This window comes from Pomacea canaliculata, linkage group LG3 (assembly GCF_003073045.1).
Source record: "Pomacea canaliculata isolate SZHN2017 linkage group LG3, ASM307304v1, whole genome shotgun sequence".
Lineage (NCBI taxonomy): Eukaryota > Metazoa > Mollusca > Gastropoda > Architaenioglossa > Ampullariidae > Pomacea > Pomacea canaliculata.
Genome location: NC_037592.1, coordinates 43,116,085 through 43,138,292, shown reverse-complemented (window position 1 = coordinate 43,138,292; position 22,208 = coordinate 43,116,085). Strand labels below are relative to the sequence as shown.

Sequence of the window (22,208 nt, the reverse complement as noted above, 5' to 3'; positions counted from 1 at the left end):
AGTCCACAACAGATTTCAAGCACTCCAAGAACTACTTGACGAAGAGACACCCCCAAATATCGAGACCCAGTGGAACAACATCAGAGAGTCTTTCAATACAGCATGCGAGGAAGTCCTTGGAAGAAGGAAACCAAAACAGAAAGAATGGATCACACCAGAAACACAGAAGAAGATCCTCGAAAGAAAGAGAAAGAAAACTGAAATCAACAACAGTAGAACTAGATCGGAGAAGGCAATAGCGCAGAAAGAGTATAGCACAGCGAATGCCGAAGTGAAGCGGAGCATCAAACAAGACAAGAGGAACCACAGAGGAGCTAGCAACAGAAGCAGAAGAGGCAGCAGCAAGTAGGAACATGAAGAGACTGTACGATACGACCAAAAAGCTGACAGGAAAGATTAGACATTCAGAGCGACCAGTCAAGGGCAGAGACGGCAACACACTGATGGGAACAGACCAGCAGCTGAACAGATGGGCCGAACACTTTGAGGAATTGCTCAACCGACCACCACCAGTAAATCCACCAGACATCGAAGAAGCAGCGAGAGACCTACCGATCAACTGCAACAAGCCAACCAAAACCGAGATCAGAAGAGCCATAACACAACTGAAGAATAGTAAAGCCCCAGGACCAGACGAGATACCAGCAGAGGCACTGAAAGCCGATCCTGACCTATCCGTCAACATGTTGCACAGACTGTTTGAGAGGGTTTGGAAAGAGGAACAGGTCCCGGCAGACTGGAAAGAAGGACATCTCATAAAGATCCCCAAGAAGGGGGACCTCAGCCGATGCGAGAACTACAGAGGCATCACTCTTTTGTCCGTGCCTGGCAAGGTCTTCAACAGAGTCATACTGGAGAGACTGAAGGGCCCAGTGGACCAGATACTTCGAGAGCAGCAGGCAGGCTTCAGACAAGACCGATCGTGCACAGACCAGATAGCAACACTGCGGATCATCGTAGAACAGTCTATAGAGTGGAACTCGCCTCTCTACGTCAATTTCGTGGACTACGAGAAGGCATTCGACAGTGTGGACCGAGAGACGCTGTGGAAACTGCTGAGACACTATGGCATCCCGAGGAAGATCGTCAACCTGATCCGCAACTCATATGAGGGAATGACGTGCCGAGTAGTGCATGAAAGACAGCTAACAAGAAGCTTCGAGGTGAGGACAGGGGTCAGGCAAGGCTGCCTGCTTTCACCGTTGCTGTTCCTGATCGCAATCGACTGGGTGATGAAGCAAGCCACCAATGAAAGGCGAAATGGAATCCAGTGGACTCTGTGGAACCAACTAGACGACCTTGACTTTGCAGACGATCTGGCACTCCTGTCCCACAGCCACCGACAGATGCAAGAAAAGACATCAGAGATCCAGTCAGCCTCGGCACGTGGGGCTACACATCCATAAGGGCAAGACCAAGATCCTGAAGGTCAACATTGACTGCGAAGAGCCAATCAGGTTGGATGGGGAGCCGCTAGAAAGAAGTCGACACCTTTACCTACCTCGGGAGTGTGGTGGACAAACAGGGAGGGACAGACGCGGATGTAAAGACAAGAATTAACAAGGCAAGAGGCGCTTTCATAAAGCTTGGAAAGGTCTGGAGCTCCGGGAGCATAGGCTACACGACAAAGATCCGTCTCTTTAACTCCAACGTCAAGTCAGTCCTACTATACGGAGCAGAAACATGGAGGACGACCAAGGGCACAAACGAAGAAGATCCAAACGTTTGTCAACCAGTGCCTGCGCAGAATCCTCAGAATTCACTGGCCAGAGAGGATAAGCAACACCGACCTGTGGCAGAGAACGAAACAACAGCCCATAGAGGAGGAAATCCTGCGGAGAAGATGGGGTTGGCTAGGACACACCCTAAGGAAACCAACATCCAACGTCACAAGACAGTCGCTGACGTGGAACCCCCAGGGAAAGAGAAAGCGAGGAAGGCCGAGAAACACCTGGAGACGGGACCTCGCCGCCGACACCAAGCTCACCGGATTTGGATGGGGTCAGCTGGTGACGGTAGCCCAGGACAGGAGGCGTTGGAGGGCGGTCGTCGATGGCCTATGCACCAGGAGGGGCGAAGGGCATAACTAACATTACAAAACGTTTCAAACTATAAATTAATTCCATAAACCAGCAAATTAAAAAATCTTATAATCACAAATGCAAAGCAACATTTTTTCACTCATAGCATTGTCTTTCTTTTATTTACCCGCGGCTCTTCTCTCGGGCTTTCTCCCTGTCTTCTGCTTAAAGATGGTTAATACTGCGTTTGCTCTGAGCATTTCTAGGGATCTAAAATATTTCTGCTAGCATGCTTTAGAGAAATTTAGAACGGGCAACATGTTTAAATTCAACAAAGAGTGAATAAAGTAACGCAGCATGAATGGAAGCAAAAGATGTAATGATAAACTTACACTGGTTACTTTAGAAAAACGTAAACTTAAAGTGAAACCTTTTTTAATTCATCAAAGAGTGAATAAAATAACATTAAAAATATGCCACGTATATGAGCACAATATCAAACAGGAAATCAAGTGTAACACGGTGCTAAGCAGCGGCCATTGCGAGAGACGTGGACAAGTCTGCAACTAGATTCTAGCTTGTTACCAGCAAAACGTCTTCTCAGCGGACTTAACGGATTGTACCATCGCTTCTACATCTGAGATTCAGCTTCTTCGACAGCTTCAGCTTCTTCCTCTTTTTCTTCTTCACCGCCTTGACTACTTTGTTCACCTTTATCATCACCTTTATCTTCTTTATTTTCATCATCACTTTTAGTTTGGTCTGTATCTGTTTGGTGCTTCCCTGTAGCAACAAAAAGGAACGGACTGATTTGGCGCTAAGCTAAGGTAGGGTGTGTTGGCCTTGTGTAGCGAGGGTCAGTCCGGCTTCGTCATCGTCATCGCTATCGTCATCGTCGTCATCGTCATCATCAAATCAATCAATCATCGTCATCATCATCATCCGTCACTGACTACTATTAGAAATATGGTTTACCATATAAAGCTCTGAGATAAACCATGGACCCATCAAAAGAGACAGGGACATCAGATGTCAACCATCATCTCTCCCTCTCTCTATATATATATAATCCACTGTCAGCTTGGAGACGTCATCTAGTCTTACCGTGCAAGGACACACTGATTACCATTCTCTGCTCAAGGAGCATGGAGGAATAGCATCATGTCATAAGGTAAGTATCAGAGAAAGAGATTTGTTTCTTGGAAGTACTTGATGTAAAAACAGGAAGACAGAGAATAGCGTTTGTACGAGCTACGCGGTTTGGACTATTGACATGGGTAAAGAGTAAGTTGAGTCTATGGAGAAGCTCTGAATATGACAAAGCCGTCTTCATGTACAGCTACCTGCTGTCGCCTAATTGAGAAAGTGGGCAACAGAATGAAAGCAAAAGGACAAAAGCAAAGTGTGACAGCCTGCTTCTTAGACTTGAGTACAAAGTCCGACACAGTCTGCATGTCAGCTAGTCCACCTTAGGTCGTGTCTGACAGAACACATGTCGGATACAATTGTTGACATCTTCGTGAGTGAGAAAAACTGGACAGCACGTGTGGAGCGTTTTAAGAGAAAAATAGCAATTTACTTTCATTTGAGAATTTGTAAATAGATACAGCATATTGAGGAATTTACATAGCGGCATATCATTAATGCCCGCAGTTTAACAACTGTAAGTGCTTTTAATAAATAATTTAAGAAGACTTTTGATGACGTATTTGTGTTTGCACAATAGATTTCTGTTCTTAAATGAGATACAGTCAGAATCCTCTGAAAAAAATTATGCCTCATCTTTATTTATTATGATTTATATATTTTTTCTTATGATCTGGTGATCATGTCACGATGAAATTTAAAAGCAGTAGGTGTCGAGTGCCGCCACTTTCGGCCATCAACGATCCACAGACACACTCACAGTCACCAAACTCAACGGTCACTCGCTGGACGTCGGCCAGCAGCAATCTGTTCAACAGCACACACGTATTGACAATACAAACAAACACACACACTACTGTGCAGAGACCACACTTCATCAGACATCAGTGTACATATAGAAACGTATGACGTCACGATATGAATACATTAGTTATTATTATCATTAAATATGGTAGTGGTGACTGTGTCGCCTGTTAAAAGAAATCTCCTTTAGAAAAAGATTACTTAATCATCGCTGCTCAAAAATACATCTCAAAACTTTTAATTTCTCACCGCTTACTTTGATCAGCTAAAGAATAAAAAAATTTGAATCTCATCTCCAACATCATACTTCTGATACTTTTCTAATGCGTCTATATGATCACTGCTTGTTCAATTTATAATAAACAAGGAAAACGTGGAAACACAACACACATCTACCTAAGCCTATCTTTACCTACAGAATACAAACAGTACAGACATCAATGCTCTCTCTCTCTCACACACACATACCTATACCTAACTTTACCTACAGAATACAAACAGTACGGACACAAACTTCACCTACAGAATAGAAACAGTACTGACATCATCACACGAGCCCCTACACTCTTTTCCCACTCGCACATACAACATACGTAGACCTAACTAAACATAAACAATGCAAACACCATTACCGTCACCACTGCTTGCAAACAAAGACACACACATTCTACAAACACCGATACTTGTACAAAATGCAAACAGCACAGTGTCACCACTGGTTATAATGAGCAATATCTTGTTTCTCATCAGAGAACCACTAGTTTCAGTTTGAGTCAGAGGATACCTTCAGGGTTGTCCATGGGACATATTTTTCTATCCCGTCCCATCCCATCCCATGGCAATTTATGCCTGTCCCATCCCGTCCCATCCCACGGGATGTTTCCCATGGGATTCCCATGGTATTAACAATCCTATGGACAACACTGAAAACCACTTTTCGGCTTTTGTTCTATAATTCCTGCTACTTCACATACAATAGATGATTCAGAGGAAATATTTAAATCCTTGATGAATGATATAACAGTAAATTTATTTTGCAATATCAAGTATCGACTACCATGGGAAATACAAATGTGTGCTGTCCCATCCCATCCCATCCCATGGGACGTTTCCCATGGGATTCCCATGGGATTCCCATTCCTATGGACAACACTGGATACCTTCCCCAGCCCTCTGTGGAGTCAGGTATCCGTTCCCGCCAGCTGGCTGGACTGGGTGGACTGGGGTACTACATCACAATGCATATGGTAGTCACTGCTTAATATATGTATATTGAAATTTACTTTCAGATGTGCAAACAAAACATCTATGATAACATAGTCGTGATGCTTACCTGGTTTAGTGCCAGACCTCTTCTTTCTCGGAAGAACCCTGAAAAATCACAGATAGTAATATCACACTAACATTTTCATCGTATGCTTTTTTTTTTTTTTTTTTTTTTTTTTTTTTTTTTTTGCTTTGTAACACATGACTTAAGGATGCAATTAAAGCCATGTTCACTTTGTGATTGCTTGGCCATAGCCATGGTCAAGTTGTAATGGACTGCAATGTAGGCCCTGCGCGCAATGGCTAACTATTTCGTTCATACATTCGCCCACACGCCTAATTACAACAAATTCACTGCAGCTCTTGATAATAATTAAAGAATATAATTTTAGCAATACATGAATAAATATATACATATCATACATCCAGTTACTAAATGAATTACGACACTTATCTCTCTGGTGTCCCTTCGTATTCCACAGAGTACACGCTCACCAAAGTCCACATGTAAGAGTTCACAAAGTCCAATGACGTTTAAGTTCCATAAAGATACAGCTCACTACTAATTCTCAAGTTGGAGTTCACACACTACCACAGATGATAATACAACTCCAAGTCCCTTGGACCCTTTTTACGTCTGTTACAAGACGGACTCTCTGTCGTGGCCACTCTCTAGCCAGCCGCCCGGAAAAGTAAAGTTTTTCTAGTTGTTTCGACTCTGTCCTTTTCTTCCTTCCGGTGGGCATATCTTCGTCCGGTGACTTGGACTTTTTAGCAAGGGTCTAACTCTAACACAATATGTGAGGGGCGTTGGTCGCCTTGGGCGGTACCGGCCTTCAGCTGCACAATGAGGGGGTCGGCTGTTATCCAGTTGTCTCCCCTGGCCATACGTCAGGTGTTGTTGTTAGCCCCTGACTGGCCACCGGTTGCTGAATGGACCAGCCAGACGGGTGGGGCGTCAGCCGGCTGATGTGCTGCCCGCTTGACCCGTTCATGACCTATTGTCCCTTCTAATCAACCTACCCCAACATTAATAACTACACACACTAAAGACAACAAAAGTAGAAAACATTTTCTACACAAGTTTACTTTTAAAAAGGTATTTCTAAATCTGGATCACTAAACACAGCACTCACTACGGAAACACTATAGTATCCCTTCTGGAGAGGAATAACATTTCAATTCCAATTACGTTCAATTCAATTAAAATTAGGGTACAATACGATGCAGTGCTCTTCTGTAAAATACAGTACATTACAGTACAATACAGTACACTTCTGTAAAATACAGTGCATTACGGTACAATACAATACACTTCTGTAAAATACAGTACAATACAGTACACTTCTGTAAAATACAGTACATTACAGTACATTACAGTACAATACAGTACACTTCTGTAAAATACAGTGCATTACGGTACAATACAATACACTTCTGTAAAATACAGTACATTACAGTACATTACAGTACAATACAGTACACTTCTGTAAAATACAGTGCATTACGGTACAATACAATACACTTCTGTAAAATACAGTACATTACAGTACAATACAGTACACTTCTGTAAAATACAGTGCATTACGGTACAATACAATACACTTCTGTAAAATACAGTACAATACAGTACACTTCTGTAAAATACAGTACATTACAGTACATTACAGTACAATACAGTACACTTCTGTAAAATACAGTGCATTACGGTACAATACAATACACTTCTGTAAAATACAGTACATTACAGTACATTACAGTACAATACAATACTTCTGTAAAATACAGTGCATTACGGTACAATACAACTTCTGTAAAATACAGTACATTACAGTACAAATACAGTACACTCTGTAAAATACAGTGCATTACGGTACAATACAATACACTTCTGTAAAATACAGTAAAATACAGTACATACAGTACAGTACAATACAATACACTTCTGTAAAATACAGTGCATTACGGTACAATACAATACACTTCTGTAAAATACAGTACAATACAGTACATTACGGTACAATACAATACACTTCTGTAAAATACAGTGCATTACGGTACAATACAATACACTTCTGTAAAATACAGTGCATTACGGTACAATACAATACACTTCTGTAAAATACAGTACAATACAGTACATTACGGTACAATACAATACACTTCTGTAAAATACAGTACATTACAGTACAATACAACACACTTCTGTAAAATACAGTACATTACGGTACAATACAATACACTTCTGTAAAATACAGTGCATTACGGTACAATACAATACACTACTGTAAAATACAGTATATTACAGTATCCCAGGGGCAATTTAAAATAGTGCTCGTACTCGCAATAACATAGATTTTAAAGCAAGTATCTAAAAATGATTACCTGTCACAATACGATGATGATAATACTGACTGGTATGTCAACAAACAATACAAGGATAGCACTTTGTGAACAGATATGTGTTCACAGAGCGTGTGAATGTAGCCTTGTAGTCGCAATGGCGAGGGAGGTGAGGTTACAGCAGTAGTCACGCTTCGCTAAGCGCTTCTATCTGACTTGTCAGTCTCCCACTCTCTCCCATCGACCCCGAGTGAAACTCATTCTGAGGTTTAATTCTAGAAGTTTGGCCTTTGAAAACAGCAATAGTCAGGTCCCCTACATTCTGACAGGACTATGACGAGTTTTTGAACAGTGGAGTGCGAGAAGAATAATGCCAACACACTTTACACAAAATAAGGAGTAATAAGCACTTCTGTTTTTTTTTTTAAAGAGGACAGCCACAATTTATAAGGACCTATTCGCTAAAAAATGCATTTTAAGGCCTTCCTTTACTCGCCCCCAAATCTACCAACTTTGTAAGTACCTATAAGGACCGTAGTACCCTGTTCATATTCGTGACTCGGGCATTTGATACGTGACTCCGGTATTTTAGATGTGACTTGCGCATATTATAACACATCGAATAACACTCACTTTGCAGCAAGAATGCAGAGTGCGACGACGAGAACGTGGACAAAGCAGCCCGCCACAATGATCAGTTTCGAACAGTCAAGCTCTTCAACTGGGGCTGAAACAAACCTCACTTTAAGTTCCTAGTGAGCAGCAACACTGAGTAAATTTTCTTTTATTTGAGTTTGTTTCGGGCCATTTGACTTTTGGTAGTTCATATCGTTTTATCACAGATCAGTCTGGCTGCTATCAGCATAATGACATAAACCTTAAGACTTTTACCAATTATGCTTCTGAGCTCAGGGCTACAACCAGCGATGTTTTTGGTAATTGAGCTCAAATTGCTCATTTAAAATTAATCACTTTGGTCACTTACCATTACACTGTTGCAAAAAGGGGGTTCCTGGCACCCCACGAGGGCGACGACCACACTTCGTTCAAAATCGTTGTTCTTGTGCCCAATGTGGAAGATTATGAGTGTTTCCCTAAACACTTGGTGTCGAGTGTCTGGATTTGTTTTTTTGGAAGTCAGCAAGGAGTCGTACAGTGGGATGGGGAGTACGAAGCCTGTGTGTGGTGGTCAACCTCGTGATGCTGCTGCTGCAGCTGAGCCAAATTCTGTCCTGCGTGGTCACTGCTGCTGTTGCTTTTGTTATCTGGATGCCAATTTCTTCCGTGCAGATACTTGAATTGGAAAGGGAAGCTTTTAACTACTTAAACCTACTGACCTTGGCAGTTGTACATTATTAATGTAGATCTCTGTTTTCAGTCCCTGTTGGTGTCAACTGTGACTTTCTTCTTCTTGTCTCCATCCCTTATACAACTGCGTTGTAAGTCTTTTTGTGAGGTCTTGCATGTCACTGTGCTGCCTGCCAATCAGGTCAACGTCTTTTGCAAAGCGAAAGTTTAATAAGTCTTCCCACGGAGGTGGCTGTGAAAAGTTATTCACACGATGTTTTCCTGCGAAATGTTGAACAGCACATACAACAGAAGGAATTGCTAAAAAAAAGAAAAAAAAAACGCTTACCATTGTCTCCTGGTCTTGTAGTTCGCCGTTGATGCCCGTCACCAGACTAAATTAATGTCATCTGCAAAGTGCGAGTTTGTGTATTTGCCCACAGCTGATGGAAATAGAAGTGTAGTGGTCGTAGAAGGTTTATGGCACGTTTTCCAGGAACAGTACTGGCCACAGGAGCCAGGGTTGACAATACCTTCCAATGTGTGAAGGACAGTTCCCATTCTGGTTATTCAGTAGTACTGCACTTACTGACCTCTCGTCCAGCGCTTGGATAACTGGAGACACCCACTCTCAGATGCTCAATTTTTGCATCACATGCCCGACCTCTCGTTCTAGACTCTGTAGAACGCCTTTTTTAGAGTCGATGAAGTGTTAGTGTTGTAGATGTTTTTCTCTTAGGATATGACTGTTAACATCGTTCAACTGTTCTCCTCCATGCTCTGAAGTTTGCCTGCTCCTTTGCTAACAGCTTCTGGGCAATGGTTTTGAGGTGATGCCTTACACCTGACTTTGCCTGGGTAACTGATTAAGCTTACAATTCTGCAGTTTGTTAATTATGTTATTTACAAATAGCAATCTCTATCTACAGTGGCTATGGATAGAAAACTTGTATTGCTACCTTAATCACCAACAGAATTTATGTGTGACGCCAACACTTACCGTCCTTTGGGCAGGACCCGTCAATGCGACTGCAAATCTGTAAATTATCACAGACTGGCCTTTCGCAGATTCCTTGACAGTCATGTCCGTAATATCCTGGCCGACAGGCTATGGATACAGAAAGACAAAAACACTATATATATATTTGCGGCCCTATGCTCCTCAAAGGAGCAGCAATGGATAAACTAAACTATATATATATACTACATGAACTAGTTTTCTCAGTACAAATGACACATTGCATGAATGCATTCTGTAAATGTAAGCTTCAATGTTGATTTTGGTTTATCTGAAATGCTTTTACTGCAGATCAGTGAGTCCTCTACACACGAGTGAACCCATGTACTAGTAAATCGAGATGCGAGCCAAACATTTGCGGAAATTGTGTTCTTACTTACGAGCGGAAATTCGCTATACGAGCTCGTGTCATTTGTATGTAGCAGCGTAAAGCGCTCGTAACTCGCGCTCTGATAGCAGAAGGTGAGAGTGAACCCAAACAGACAACCACAAGTCGTAGCATTTAAGTTGAGGTTAAGTTAAAAAGTTATCAAAAGTGAAAAACAAATTAAAAAGTTAAATAAGTTATCAGGTGGGTAGGTGGGTGGGTGAGCGATGATCTGTGACATGTCTGTGCCTTTGTGTGAAGAAAATGTCTGTATTCATTTAAAAAACAAACTTTCCGGCGTGTGTGAGTGGATTAAACACTTTCAGGGGTCACTGTTTTGTAGTTTGCGTCAAAATTGTTCCTTTCGATGGATTTTCAACGCAATTATTGTAAAAAAATGAGTGAAATCTTAATCAGAAAGTTCTGCAGTTGAGGATGACACTGTCCGGTGACTTGTCATCACTTCTGTGGAAAGCAGCTGAACTGTGTCGGGTGGTGGTGGGGGTACGTCTGTGTTGTCTTTTTTTCTTTTGATTCAATAAGAGATGGCCCCTAAAAAACTACCAAAGGAAAGAGGAAACAGGGAACTAGCTCCAACGATAGTATGTTGAGCACTTCCACTCAAAACACCTCAGAGTCCCCAGGAGGAGAAGAGCGACAGTGTCAGAGGTAAACCTCAGTCTCGCGACCGACAGACCTACTCACAGAAGCTTTTCCCATTGCAACAACTACAGGCAACAAAATAGTGAACCTTTCAGAAAGCCTCCAACAAGCGACTGAAGTGTTGAGGCAACAAGTTGAAGGACAACATACGCTAACAAAACATATCGACAGCCAAATCCAGCTTCTAGCGAGCAACATCTTTGAACTTAAAAAAGAGAACGATGAAGTAAACAAAGCTTTAGGAGCACATCAGCATCAAATCAAAGAATGAAGAGAAGAAAATGCTGACTTAACCGCCTGTACAAAAGAACAGAAAGAAGAGACAAATTTGCTTGAGCAATACTCTCGAAGAGACTCCGTAAGGGTACATGGACTCCGAGGGGACGGTGGAGATGAAACCAGGCCTGACGAGAGGGGGGGACAGGGTCTGGTGTACCCGGGCCCGCGGCTGTCAAGGGGGCCCGGCCTTGGTCAGTGGATTTTTTTTTTTCTTCTTCTCCTTTTTTTTCTTTTAAAGAAAGGTCTAAGGACAGAACACCCAAGCATTACACATGCAGAAGTTGAGTTTCAAGTCTGTAGAATACAATTTCGGGGTACTGATTACAAGTACAAGGGGCCCGGAGAGGTCGTCTGTCCCGGGGCCCGGGCTGGCTCTCGGCGGCCCTGGATGAAACGTGAAGAATGTGAAAAAAAAATTCTTACATGCTGTCAACTCTACACTCAGCCTCCCAGACATCGATACACATAAAATCTCAGTGTTGCATATGATTGCACCTTTTTGTGGAGAGGCTCATTCACCCTTAATAAAGCCTTCATTAAGAGGTCTGACAATGAAAGGACCAAGTTGGGCGGGGGGTGAGCGATGGTCATGGCGGAGGTAGGACGCGTCTGTACCTCGGTGTAAGAGAATGCATTTATTTACTTATAGAAAAACTTCTCATGTCTGAGTTGCTGGATAAACACATCTGGGATAAAACGTCTGTATACTGTGTCTAAGAAAATTCCATGGATAATTTTTTTCAGTGAAATTATTGTAAGAGAAAGTAGTAACTGGGGCAGGACAGTGACGTTGGTTTAGCTGTACGGCGCATTGTGATCACCTCAGTAGAGGGCGACTGAGCAGTGTGGTGCCACGCTGTGGTGTTTGTTACTCCTGTTCTTGAAGATAGAAAAAAAGATAAATAATGGTAAAAAAAAACAAAAAAAAACTAGGTAACCAGCACTAGCGAAAGTATTTTGGGCACGTCCGGGCAGAAGACTGGAGAATTGGAAAGAAGAGAGAGACGACAGCGAGAAAGGACAGACAACATCAGTCAAACCCCTCAGACCCAAGTTTTCCCGACTGCTAACATTACAAACAGTGAGACAGCAGACCGACTGGGAATTTACAAAGAGTTACTGAAGTTTTGTGCAAGCAAGTGGAGGACGGACATCGCTCACTGACAGAACATACAGACAACAAAACTGAGTTCCTATCGAGCACTATCTTCGATCTAAGAAAAGAAAACGATCATAGAAGCTCTTCAAATGCAAATGAAAGAAATGAAAGAAGAAATCATTGGGTTAACCTCACTGACAAAAGAGCAGCAAGAAGAAATAAATAAAAGGATGGAAGGTGTGGCTATGAGATCTAGAGTAAAGTGGATGAGGGTTAGAAGGAGAAACAAGCTACAAAATACTTTTGCAATTTGGAGAAAAGAAATTTTGTAAATAAATCCATGGGTTGCCTGGATAGCGGAAATGAAACATTATTATGGATCAAGATGAAATTTTAAAGGACGTCCAACATTTTTATGAAGAACTGTACAAATTTCGACCAGTAGATGATATCAAGCTAAGTAGCCTGCTACGTGATGTCCTTGTGTTAACTATTGAAGAGTCAGAATCTTTGGAGGGCTTTATTACACTGCAGGAGGCTGGCTCAGCACTAAAGAATATGAAAAATAATAAAGCCCATGCCTAGATGGTTTTACTGTTGAATTTTTTTTTTAATTTTCTGTGTGGACATTGGAACTTTTCTTGTTAGATCAATTAATGAAGGGTTTGAAAAAGACCAGTTATCAGCCTCACAAAGGCAAGGCATAATTACTTGTTTGACTAAAGACCAAAAACCAAAACAGTTTATTACAAATTGGAGGCCACTCTTTCTGTTGAATGTAGACTGTAAGATTGCATTCAGCATGTCTTGCTAACGATTACAAAGTGTGCTACCGGAGGTGATTTATGGATATCAGAGAGGATTCATGAAAGGTAAATATATGGGGGATAATATTCGGATGACTTATGATGTACTTTTCTTTGCACATGCTAGGAGAGAAAGGAGATGCTCGGTATCGGAGTTCTTCAAAGTTGGCTCGGATCCCTCGACAGTTCCGTTGAAGGATTGTAGACCTAGTTTATCTGTGAGGAAGAGACGCAGAGCGCCCCACAGTAACTGAGGGAGAAGAAGAAGAAGGCAGGGGACGGCGGGATGGAGAAGGCGACACTAAACATCGCTCATCCACATCCATCACCTGCTCGCCAAGAGGAGTAAAGCGAGTAAAACAGGGATTGGTGCTGCTGTGGTAGACCCAGATGTTTTCTGCTGAGTAGTGGGTTTTTCTGGCGATTTTGGTTTTGTTTTTGTTTTTGTCTGTCTGTGGTGTGGTATTCTTGTTCCTTGGTGATTTCGTGTTGCGTGTTTGCTGGCGTGCAGTGTTCTGACTGGTGAAGTGGGATACTTGGACAAGAGCATTTGAATGACAACCTGTACAGATGTTCTAAGGAAGAGGAAAAGAAAACAGAAGGAATGGATGACCCCAGAGATGTGGCCAAAGATTGAATCAAGAAAGGGATTAAAACAGAAGCTCAACCAGTGTCAAGACCAGCTAAGGAAGGAAGATCTCAGAGCTGATTATCGGGAAGCCAATCGCCAAGAGAAGAGGTCTGTCAGAGAGTACAAGAGACGCTTCACCCATGAACTGACAGAGGAAGCAGAGACAGCAGCTAGACAGGGAAACATGAAGCGACTGTAAGAAATAACGTGAACTCTGTCAGGCAGAAACATTCACCCAAACAAGCATCTATCTATTCCTCTTCGTGCATCAGGTTGCACATGAGGCCTCAACCAGAGTCCGTCACCGAAGTCGATCGGCTGAAACCCGCTCTAGGTGACCCCATGTCCAGCCCTTTCCTTTCATCTCCCTTTCCACTGTTCTTCTCCAAGTTTCCTTTGGGCGGCCTCGTTTTCTTCGGCCGTCTGGAGTCCATCGTAGGGCGACTCTGGAAATGTCTGCTGTCTGCTGGCGGAGCACATGTCCAATCCATCGCCAACGCCTTCGTTGAACCTGCGTGGTGATGGACTCGGTTTCAGTTCTTCGGTGGAGTTCTTCGTTGGTGATGGTGTATGGCCAAGCGATGATAAGTATGCGCCTGAGGCATCTGTTTTGGAAGACGTCAAGCTTGTTACTGATGATTTTGATCATCTTCCATGATTCTGATCCATAAAGGAGGGGTCTGATCACATTTGACTTGAAGATTCTCAGCTTGATCTTCTTGCTGATGTTTTTTGCCTTCCATGTGCTCCAGAGTGAGGCGAAGGCCTGGCTGGCTTTCGCCAGTCGGGCTCGAATCTCCACCTCCGCATCCCCGGTGTTTGACATTTTGGACCCAAGATAGGAGAAACTGTCAACTTCCTCAATCTCTTCTCCATTTAGTTTGATGCTGTCTTGGACTCTGGCGTTCACTCTCATACTTTTCGTTTTCTCTGCACTGACCTTCAAGCCAAGGTTTCCAGCTGTTTCTGAGAAGGCCTTTGTTTTTCCTGCATGTCTTGGTGGCGGTGTGACAGCAGAGCAATGTCATCAGCAAAGTCCAAGTCTTCCAGCGTTGTTGTTGCTGTCATAGTCATGGTCCATCTGATCCCTCTCCTCTCACTGTCGGAGGAAGATTTCATGATCCAGTCCATGGCCAGGATGAAGAGGAACGGCGACAGAATGCAGCCCTGCTTCACCCCGGTACTGACGTTAAAGGGGTCTGTGAGCAGGGACTCCGTACTGCCTCAGGATCTTCCATAAGGACTCGCGGTGGATGCTGTCAAAAGCCTTCTCCAGGTCGTTGAAATTGATATACAGCAATGTGTTCCACTCGTTGCTCTGCTCCAGAATCTGTCGCAGAATGAAGATGTGTTCAGAGCAGGATCACCTAGGGTGGAATACTGCTTGCTGTGGTCGGAGGTCTTTCTCAGGAGTTGCCGTCAGTCTTGACAAAACAATCTTGCTAAAGACCTTCGTGGTGAGGGAAAGAAGTATTATACCCCTCCAATTATTGCAGTCTCCAAGATCTCCTTTCTTGGGTAACTTGAAGATGAGCCCTGTCTTCCACGCATCAGGGAGCTGCCCTGATTCCCAAATTTGCCTGAAGATTTCAGTCAGCTTGGGAGCTGTCACATTTATATCTGCTTTCAACATCTCTGCTGTTATTCCATCTGCCCCTGGTGCTTTGCCGCTCTTCGTTGTCTTGACTGCTGCTGTCAGTTCTTCCAGGCTTGGTGGGTCTGTGCAGATGTCAAGGTCTATAGCTGCTGGCTGGATGTCCGCAAGCTGAGGGGGATCTGGTCTGTTCAGAACTGACTCAAAATGTTCCCTCCAGCGCTGTAGTTTTCCTGCCTCTCCCTCGATAATATTACCGTTCATGTCTTTCACTGGCACATCACTGTTCTTAAACCCGTTGTTTAGCTGTTTGTTTATCTTGTACAGTGTCTTCAGGTCATTTTTGCTAGCTGCCTTTTCTGCTTCATCTGCCACTTTCTCTGTGTAGTCTCTTGTCGGATTTTGTCATCCTCTTTACCTCTTTGTTTAGTTTTATATATCTTTGTCTGTGTTGTTCCTTCAGGCGTTCGGCTCTAGTGCTGTTGATTTTTTGTTTGGCGGACTTTCTCTCGTCTATCTTCTTCCATGTCTCTTCTCTGATCCACTGTTCTTTTTTTTCTGTTGGAATCCCAGTATTTTCTCTCCTGTTTCCTGTAAGACTCGATTGAAATCGTCTAAGGTCATCTCATGTTGGTCTCCTAGTGCCTGGAACCTGTTCTTTACTTCCATAGCAAAGGCCCGTTTGGTGGCTGGATTTTTCAGATTGCCGATTCCACTCTCTGCTGACGTGTCTGTTTTCCTCGCGATCGACGTAGATTCAGAGAAACTGTGGCTATCACAAGAGTGTGGTCACTGGCAATGTCTGCTCCTCTGTAGGCTCTGACATCTTGAAGTGAACTCCTCCATCTTCGGTTGATGATGACATGGTCTATCTGGTTCTTTGTGGTCCCATCTGGTGATGTCCATGTTGCCTTGTGGATGTCTTTGTGTGGGAAGAGTGTGCCACCAATCAGTAGGTTGTTTTCTTCACAAAAGTCTGCCAGTCTCTCTCCGTTGTCATTGATGGTTCCAATTCCATGTTTGCCCATGACATGCTCCCTGCAGGTGTTGTCACTTCCCACCTTGGCACTGAGATCGCCGATGAGGAGCAACATATCGTGGGCTGGAACGCTCTCTGAGGCTGCCTGGAGCTGATCGTAAAAAGCATCCTTGTCTTCTGCCTCGGAGTCTTCTGTTGGTGCATAGCAAGCTAGCACTGACAGCTTGGTGTACTTTGAATGGAATCTTGCTCTCAAAAGCCTGGGTCCATAAGGCTTCCATTCCAGCAGTGCCTTTTCCGTTTTCTTGTTGAGGAGTAGTGCCACTCCTTCAGAGTGCTGAGTGACTGATCTTCCTGAGAACAAGATGGTATGTCCTGACGCTAATCTCCTCTTTCCCGTGCCGGTCCATCTGACCTCACTGACTCCCAGGATGTCCAAGTTGTAGTTGTCAAACTCCTTGACTAGTTGGAGCATCCTGCCAGTTTGGTACAAGGTCTGGACGTTCCAGCACCTCACCCTCAATTTTTGCCTCGGCTTGAGTAAATCCACTGTTGGGGCGCCAGCTCCCTCTCGGGTTTGGCTATCATCCGTCATAAGTCCAGTCTTTTGGTGCGCTTCATTACCTTTGCCATCCGTGACAAATACTGTGGCGTTGGTTTCTGTAACAAGCTTTATTTTACATAGTAGGGTTTTTAGCCCTACCACAACCTACTTTACATCTAGGTGAGGTGTCCACTTTAGTCGCATCTTACGACATGCCTGGCTGGATGGCATGGACCCTATTCTTACAATGCTCGCTAGGCAAGTATACCCCGGGGTCCCGCAGGTGACCCAAACAAGCCAGTGAACGACAAAGACGGCAAGACCATAACAAACGATGCAAGACAAAGAGACTACTGGATTGAGCAATTCGAAGAGATCATAAATCGACCTTTTACCTGATATACCACCACCAACTGAACAACTTCATGTCAACACAAGCCCTCCCACTACGACAGAAATCATCAAACCTATCAAAAGAGTGAAAAGCAGTAAAGCAGCAGGACCCGAAGGCATACCCCCAAAAGCATAAAAGGCAGACCCAGAAACAACAGCAACAATTTTACAGCCCCTCCTACACAAGATCTGGGAACAAGAGCTTGTACCAACAGATTAGAAACTAGGCCACCTGGTCAAGTTACCGAAGAAAGGAGACCTCTCCCAGTGCAACAATTGGCGGGGATCATGCTGCTGTCCATCCCTAGTAAAGTCCTGACAAGGGAAATTCTAGAGAGACTGAAGAAGGCACTAGACAAGAGACTAAGACCAGGACAAGCAGGATTTCGCCAGGATAGGTCATGCACTGACCACATTGCCACCCTCCGTATCATCATTGAGCAGTCTATTGAGTGGCAGTCCTCCCTCTATATAACTTTTGTGGACTTTTGTGGAAGGCATTCGACAGTGTAGACAGGGACGTCATCTGGAAGTTGATGATCCACTACGGCATTCCGCCTAAGCTCATGAACATCATCCAAGGGTTGTACGAAGACTCTTCCTGTCAAGTTACTCACAACGGCAAACTCACTAAACCTTTTGTAGTGAAGACCAGCGTAAGACAGGGCTGAATATTATTACCAACAATCTTCCTGATAGTCATAGACTAGATCTTACCCAAGACAACAACACCGGTATCCATTGGACCTTCACCAAACAGCTAGAGGACTTGGACTTTGCAGATCATTAGTCTCCCACCTCATCGGCAACAACATGCACAAACCAAACTGAGTAAGCTAGCACAGGCAGCAGAGAAGACTGGCTTAAAGGTCAACAGAAAAAAGACCGAAGTGATGAAAATCCACAGCAAGCAGGAACTCCCAATCCAACTTCAAGGAGAGAACATCCTGGAAACAGACCGCTTCACGTATCTGGGGAGCATTGTCAACAAGGATGGTGGAGCGGACGATGACATCAAAAGCCGTATCAACAAGGCCAGGCATGCTTTCAACAGCCTACGGTAGAGGCATCGCCTCAACACACACTTACACAGATATAACTGGTAGAGGCATCATCTTAACACAAAGGGCGTGCACAACAGTTCACAAAACATCCTGTTTCAGTCCAAGTTGATCCAGAATCCGAAATGTAGAGAAGCAATGGTGGCGTTCAACCCTCTCCACTACCACCACCAGTCTACTAAACCGTTTCTATTTTCTCAGGGAGGGGGAGATCTGACATCTGTACTCCACATTTAATAAATATCATTTAATTTCGCATAGTTGACACATTGTACTTACTGTAAACTTCAACTTCACAAATCCTTAATAGTGGATCGTCCCACTCTTTGTTGTCCTGAAATTTTTCTCGCTGCAGCTTCACAACTTGACCGAGATCATTTGCAGCCAGCTCAGTTGGGTTCGTCATTGGTTTCTCGGAATAGTAAAGCTGTTTACCATCTAGAAGCACTCTGATTCCAAATAGAGATTTCACTGAGAAAATAAGAAACAACAACACACACACACACACGTTCACACACACACGTGCACACACACACACACACACACACACACACACACACACACACACACACACACACACACACACACACACACACACACACACACGTAGACAGTTGTGTCACTACCGGTACACGGACGTTTCGCCGCCGGACGTTTCGGAGCCGGACGTTTTGCCGACCGGACGTTTCGCCGCCGGACGTTTCGGAGTCGGACGTTTTGCCGACCGGCGTTTCGCCGCCGGACGTTTCGGCGCGGGGCACTTCATTTCGGCATTTCACACGGACCTTTAGCCGAAGTCAAGTGTGTGACGCCCCTTAGGTCACACATTTCTCTCGCCATTGTATCAATGTATCAGTGAACTCTCTCTCACTATCCCACCTCATGTGAACCGTTAGCTCACACATTTCTCTCGCCATTGTATCAATGTGTCAGTGAACTCTCTCTCACTATCCCTCCTCATGTGAACCGTTAGCTCACACAGTTCTCTCGCCATTGTATCAATGTTTTTTCTCAAAGCTGTTGCGCATAATCTGTGACAATCAAAGTGAACTGTCTGTGAAGTCTGTGTGTAAAATTTGTTTGAAATAAAGAATTATTGTGTAATCTAGTAGTTACTTTCATTCTTTGAGAAGTAAGTAAGCTCTCTCTCTCTCGCTCTCTCTCTCGCTCTCTCGCTCTCTCTCTCTCTCGCTCTCTCGCTCTCTCTCTCTCGCTCGCTCTCTCTCTCGCTCTCTCTCTCGCTCTCTCTCTCGCTCGCTCTCTCGCTCGCTCGCTCTCTCTCTCTCGCTCGCTCTCTCTCTCGCTCTCTCTCGCTCGCTCTCTCTCGCTCTCTCTCGCTCGCTCTCTCTCGCTCTCTCTCTCCCTCTCTCGCTCTCTCTCTCACTCTCTCTCTCTCTGTGACATAATGCGGCGAAACGTCCGGTCGGCAAAACGTCCGCACACGGTCACTACCATCCACCGCAGACAATGTTTGACGTATTGGAAACGAGGCTAAGCCTTGACAGGGTTAGTTGTTGTGTTCTACTGTGAGTTTTCTGGGTTTTTTGTGCAAGTCTCTGTTTATTCGCACCTAGAGGTTTCTTTAGTTACATCTTGCATTTAAGTTTTTTTAAGCTTTCCTTCTTTAATGTTTTACTACTTGTTATTACCTTGCTTTCTGTTTGTTGCGGATTTTACTTTAACGATTACATTCTCGCCATTACATAGATTTTATATCCTATTTTCTAACACTTAGCCTGACTTTAAATGATCTATTATTATCGCGTTTGTTTTGCTAATATTTTTGCAATGTCCCTGAATTTTATTCTTGTACTATTTCTCATTTAAAAAATAATCCAATCTCATTTTACCAACTCTTTGGTCTACAAATGTAATGACAGCAAAGTTTGTCTACACGACAGCTCAGTTAGTGTTGGGTCTTCACTACAACACGACAGCTCAGTTAGTGTTAAGGAGTAACAGGTCTTCACTACAACACGACAGCTCCAGGGCTTCTGCTTACGCAAAAAATTGCGTACAGTACGCATTAAAAGTTCGGAGGACCCCTTCAATTTTCGTCAATGGGGTCCCCTTCAAATTTGGGCGAAGAACAGGGACCCCTTAAAAATCTGAAGGGGTCCCTGGGACCCCAAAGAATATAGCCTTAGCAGAAGCCCTGAGCTCAGTTAGTGTTGAGGAGTAACAGGGTCTTCACTACAACACGACAGCTCAGTTAGTGTTGAGGAGTAACAGGTCTTCACTACAACACGACAGCTCAGTTAGTGTTGAGGAGTAACAGGGTCTTCACTACAACACGACAGCTCAGTTAGTGTTGAGGAGTAACAGGTCTTCACTAAAACACGACAGCTCAGTTAGTGTTGAAGAGTAACAGGTCTTCACTAAAACACGACAGCTCAGTGTTAAGGAGTAACAGGTCTTCACTACAACACGACAGCTCAGTGTTAAGGAGTAACAGGTCTTCACTACAACACGACAGCTCAGTTAGTGTTAAGGAGTAACAGGTCTTCACTACAACACGACAGCTCAGTTAGTGTTGGGTCTTCACTACAACACGACAGCTCAGTTAGTGTTGGGTCTTCACTACAACACGACAGCTCAGTTAGTGTTGAGGAGTAACAGGTCTTCACTACAACACGACAGCTCAGTTAGTGTTGGGTCTTCACTACAACACGACAGCTCAGTTAGTGTTAAGGAGTAACAGGTCTTCACTACAACACGACAGCTCCAGGGCTTCTGCTTACGCAAAAAATTGCGTACAGTACGCATTAAAAGTTCGGAGGACCCCTTCAATTTTCGTCAATGGGGTCCCCTTCAAATTTGGGCGAAGAACAGGGACCCCTTAAAAATCTGAAGGGGTCCCTGGGACCCCAAAGAATATAGCCTTAGCAGAAGCCCTGAGCTCAGTTAGTGTTGAGGAGTAACAGGGTCTTCACTACAACACGACAGCTCAGTTAGTGTTGAGGAGTAACAGGTCTTCACTACAACACGACAGCTCAGTTAGTGTTGAGGAGTAACAGGGTCTTCACTACAACACGACAGCTCAGTTAGTGTTGAGGAGTAACAGGTCTTCACTAAAACACGACAGCTCAGTGTTGAGGAGTAACAGATCTTCACTAAACACGACAGCTCAGTTAGCGTTGCTGACGTCCTTGCTACTCTTACACTTACACTTGTTTAGTTGACACCTTCAGGAAATGTTGCCTTTACTATTATTCTGTGAATGTTGACACGCCACTGACACAACGGATTCAAAGCCGTCGTTACCGCACTGGTCGTCACCAACACGTCCTGTGACAACATCCACCACCTCGTCTGCTGCTCGTCGTTATTCTGCAGCATCTTCCTCGTCGCCTGCATCTGACACGACTGCACTGTGAGAGCTTCTCTACGTGGGCCACTCTCTACTGGCTCCTGTTTCTCCACAACTCGCCACGTGAACACTCCCTAGGACTGCGTGCTTGGTACTTTGAACATTCACAGCCATTGTAAAGATTCTCTGACTCGTCGTCAGAATCAGCATCAGCATCGGCACGGTCAAAGTGAACCAGTTAATGTCATCACCCGTGACACCAGCTGTAAACACCACCGACCAAATCAACAAGGTGTTAGGGTTAGGGTTAGCTAACCCAGGAGACTGCCATGTGTCCCCCTTACTACAACTCAACACTCGCCTCCATGTTGGGCTTTTCAACGCCCGGTCTGTGACGTCAGCACAACAGTCACTGAAGTGCTGACATTGTAGAGTTAGTATAGTTAGAGTTAGATCGCCACCTCCAAATTTTCATCATCACTGAAAGCGACAGCGTGTGTCCATCTCACTCCACTGGGCTAGTGTCTGAAATCGTTCCCCCGTCCTACACGTGCAGGCGGCGTTGTTATATCTAAAGATGTCACAAATCTGTTATTT

The 22,208-nt window shown here is 44.0% G+C and overlaps 1 protein-coding gene across 1 annotated transcript in view; it reads right to left on the bottom strand.

The window, feature by feature from the left end:
* Window positions 1-2,626: 2,626 nt before the first annotated feature.
* LOC112559700 overlaps window positions 2,627-22,208 on the bottom strand; it is a 68,541-nt gene continuing 48,959 nt past the window's right edge. The window contains exons 14-18 of the mRNA XM_025231034.1: window positions 18,581-18,772; window positions 9,868-9,975; window positions 8,214-8,307; window positions 5,305-5,342; window positions 2,627-2,804 (exon numbers count right to left, since the gene is read on the bottom strand). Of these exons, the coding sequence (XP_025086819.1) occupies window positions 2,653-2,804; window positions 5,305-5,342; window positions 8,214-8,307; window positions 9,868-9,975; window positions 18,581-18,772 (584 nt within the window). The 3' untranslated portion in view covers window positions 2,627-2,652. The remainder of the gene's footprint in view (window positions 2,805-5,304; window positions 5,343-8,213; window positions 8,308-9,867; window positions 9,976-18,580; window positions 18,773-22,208) is intronic.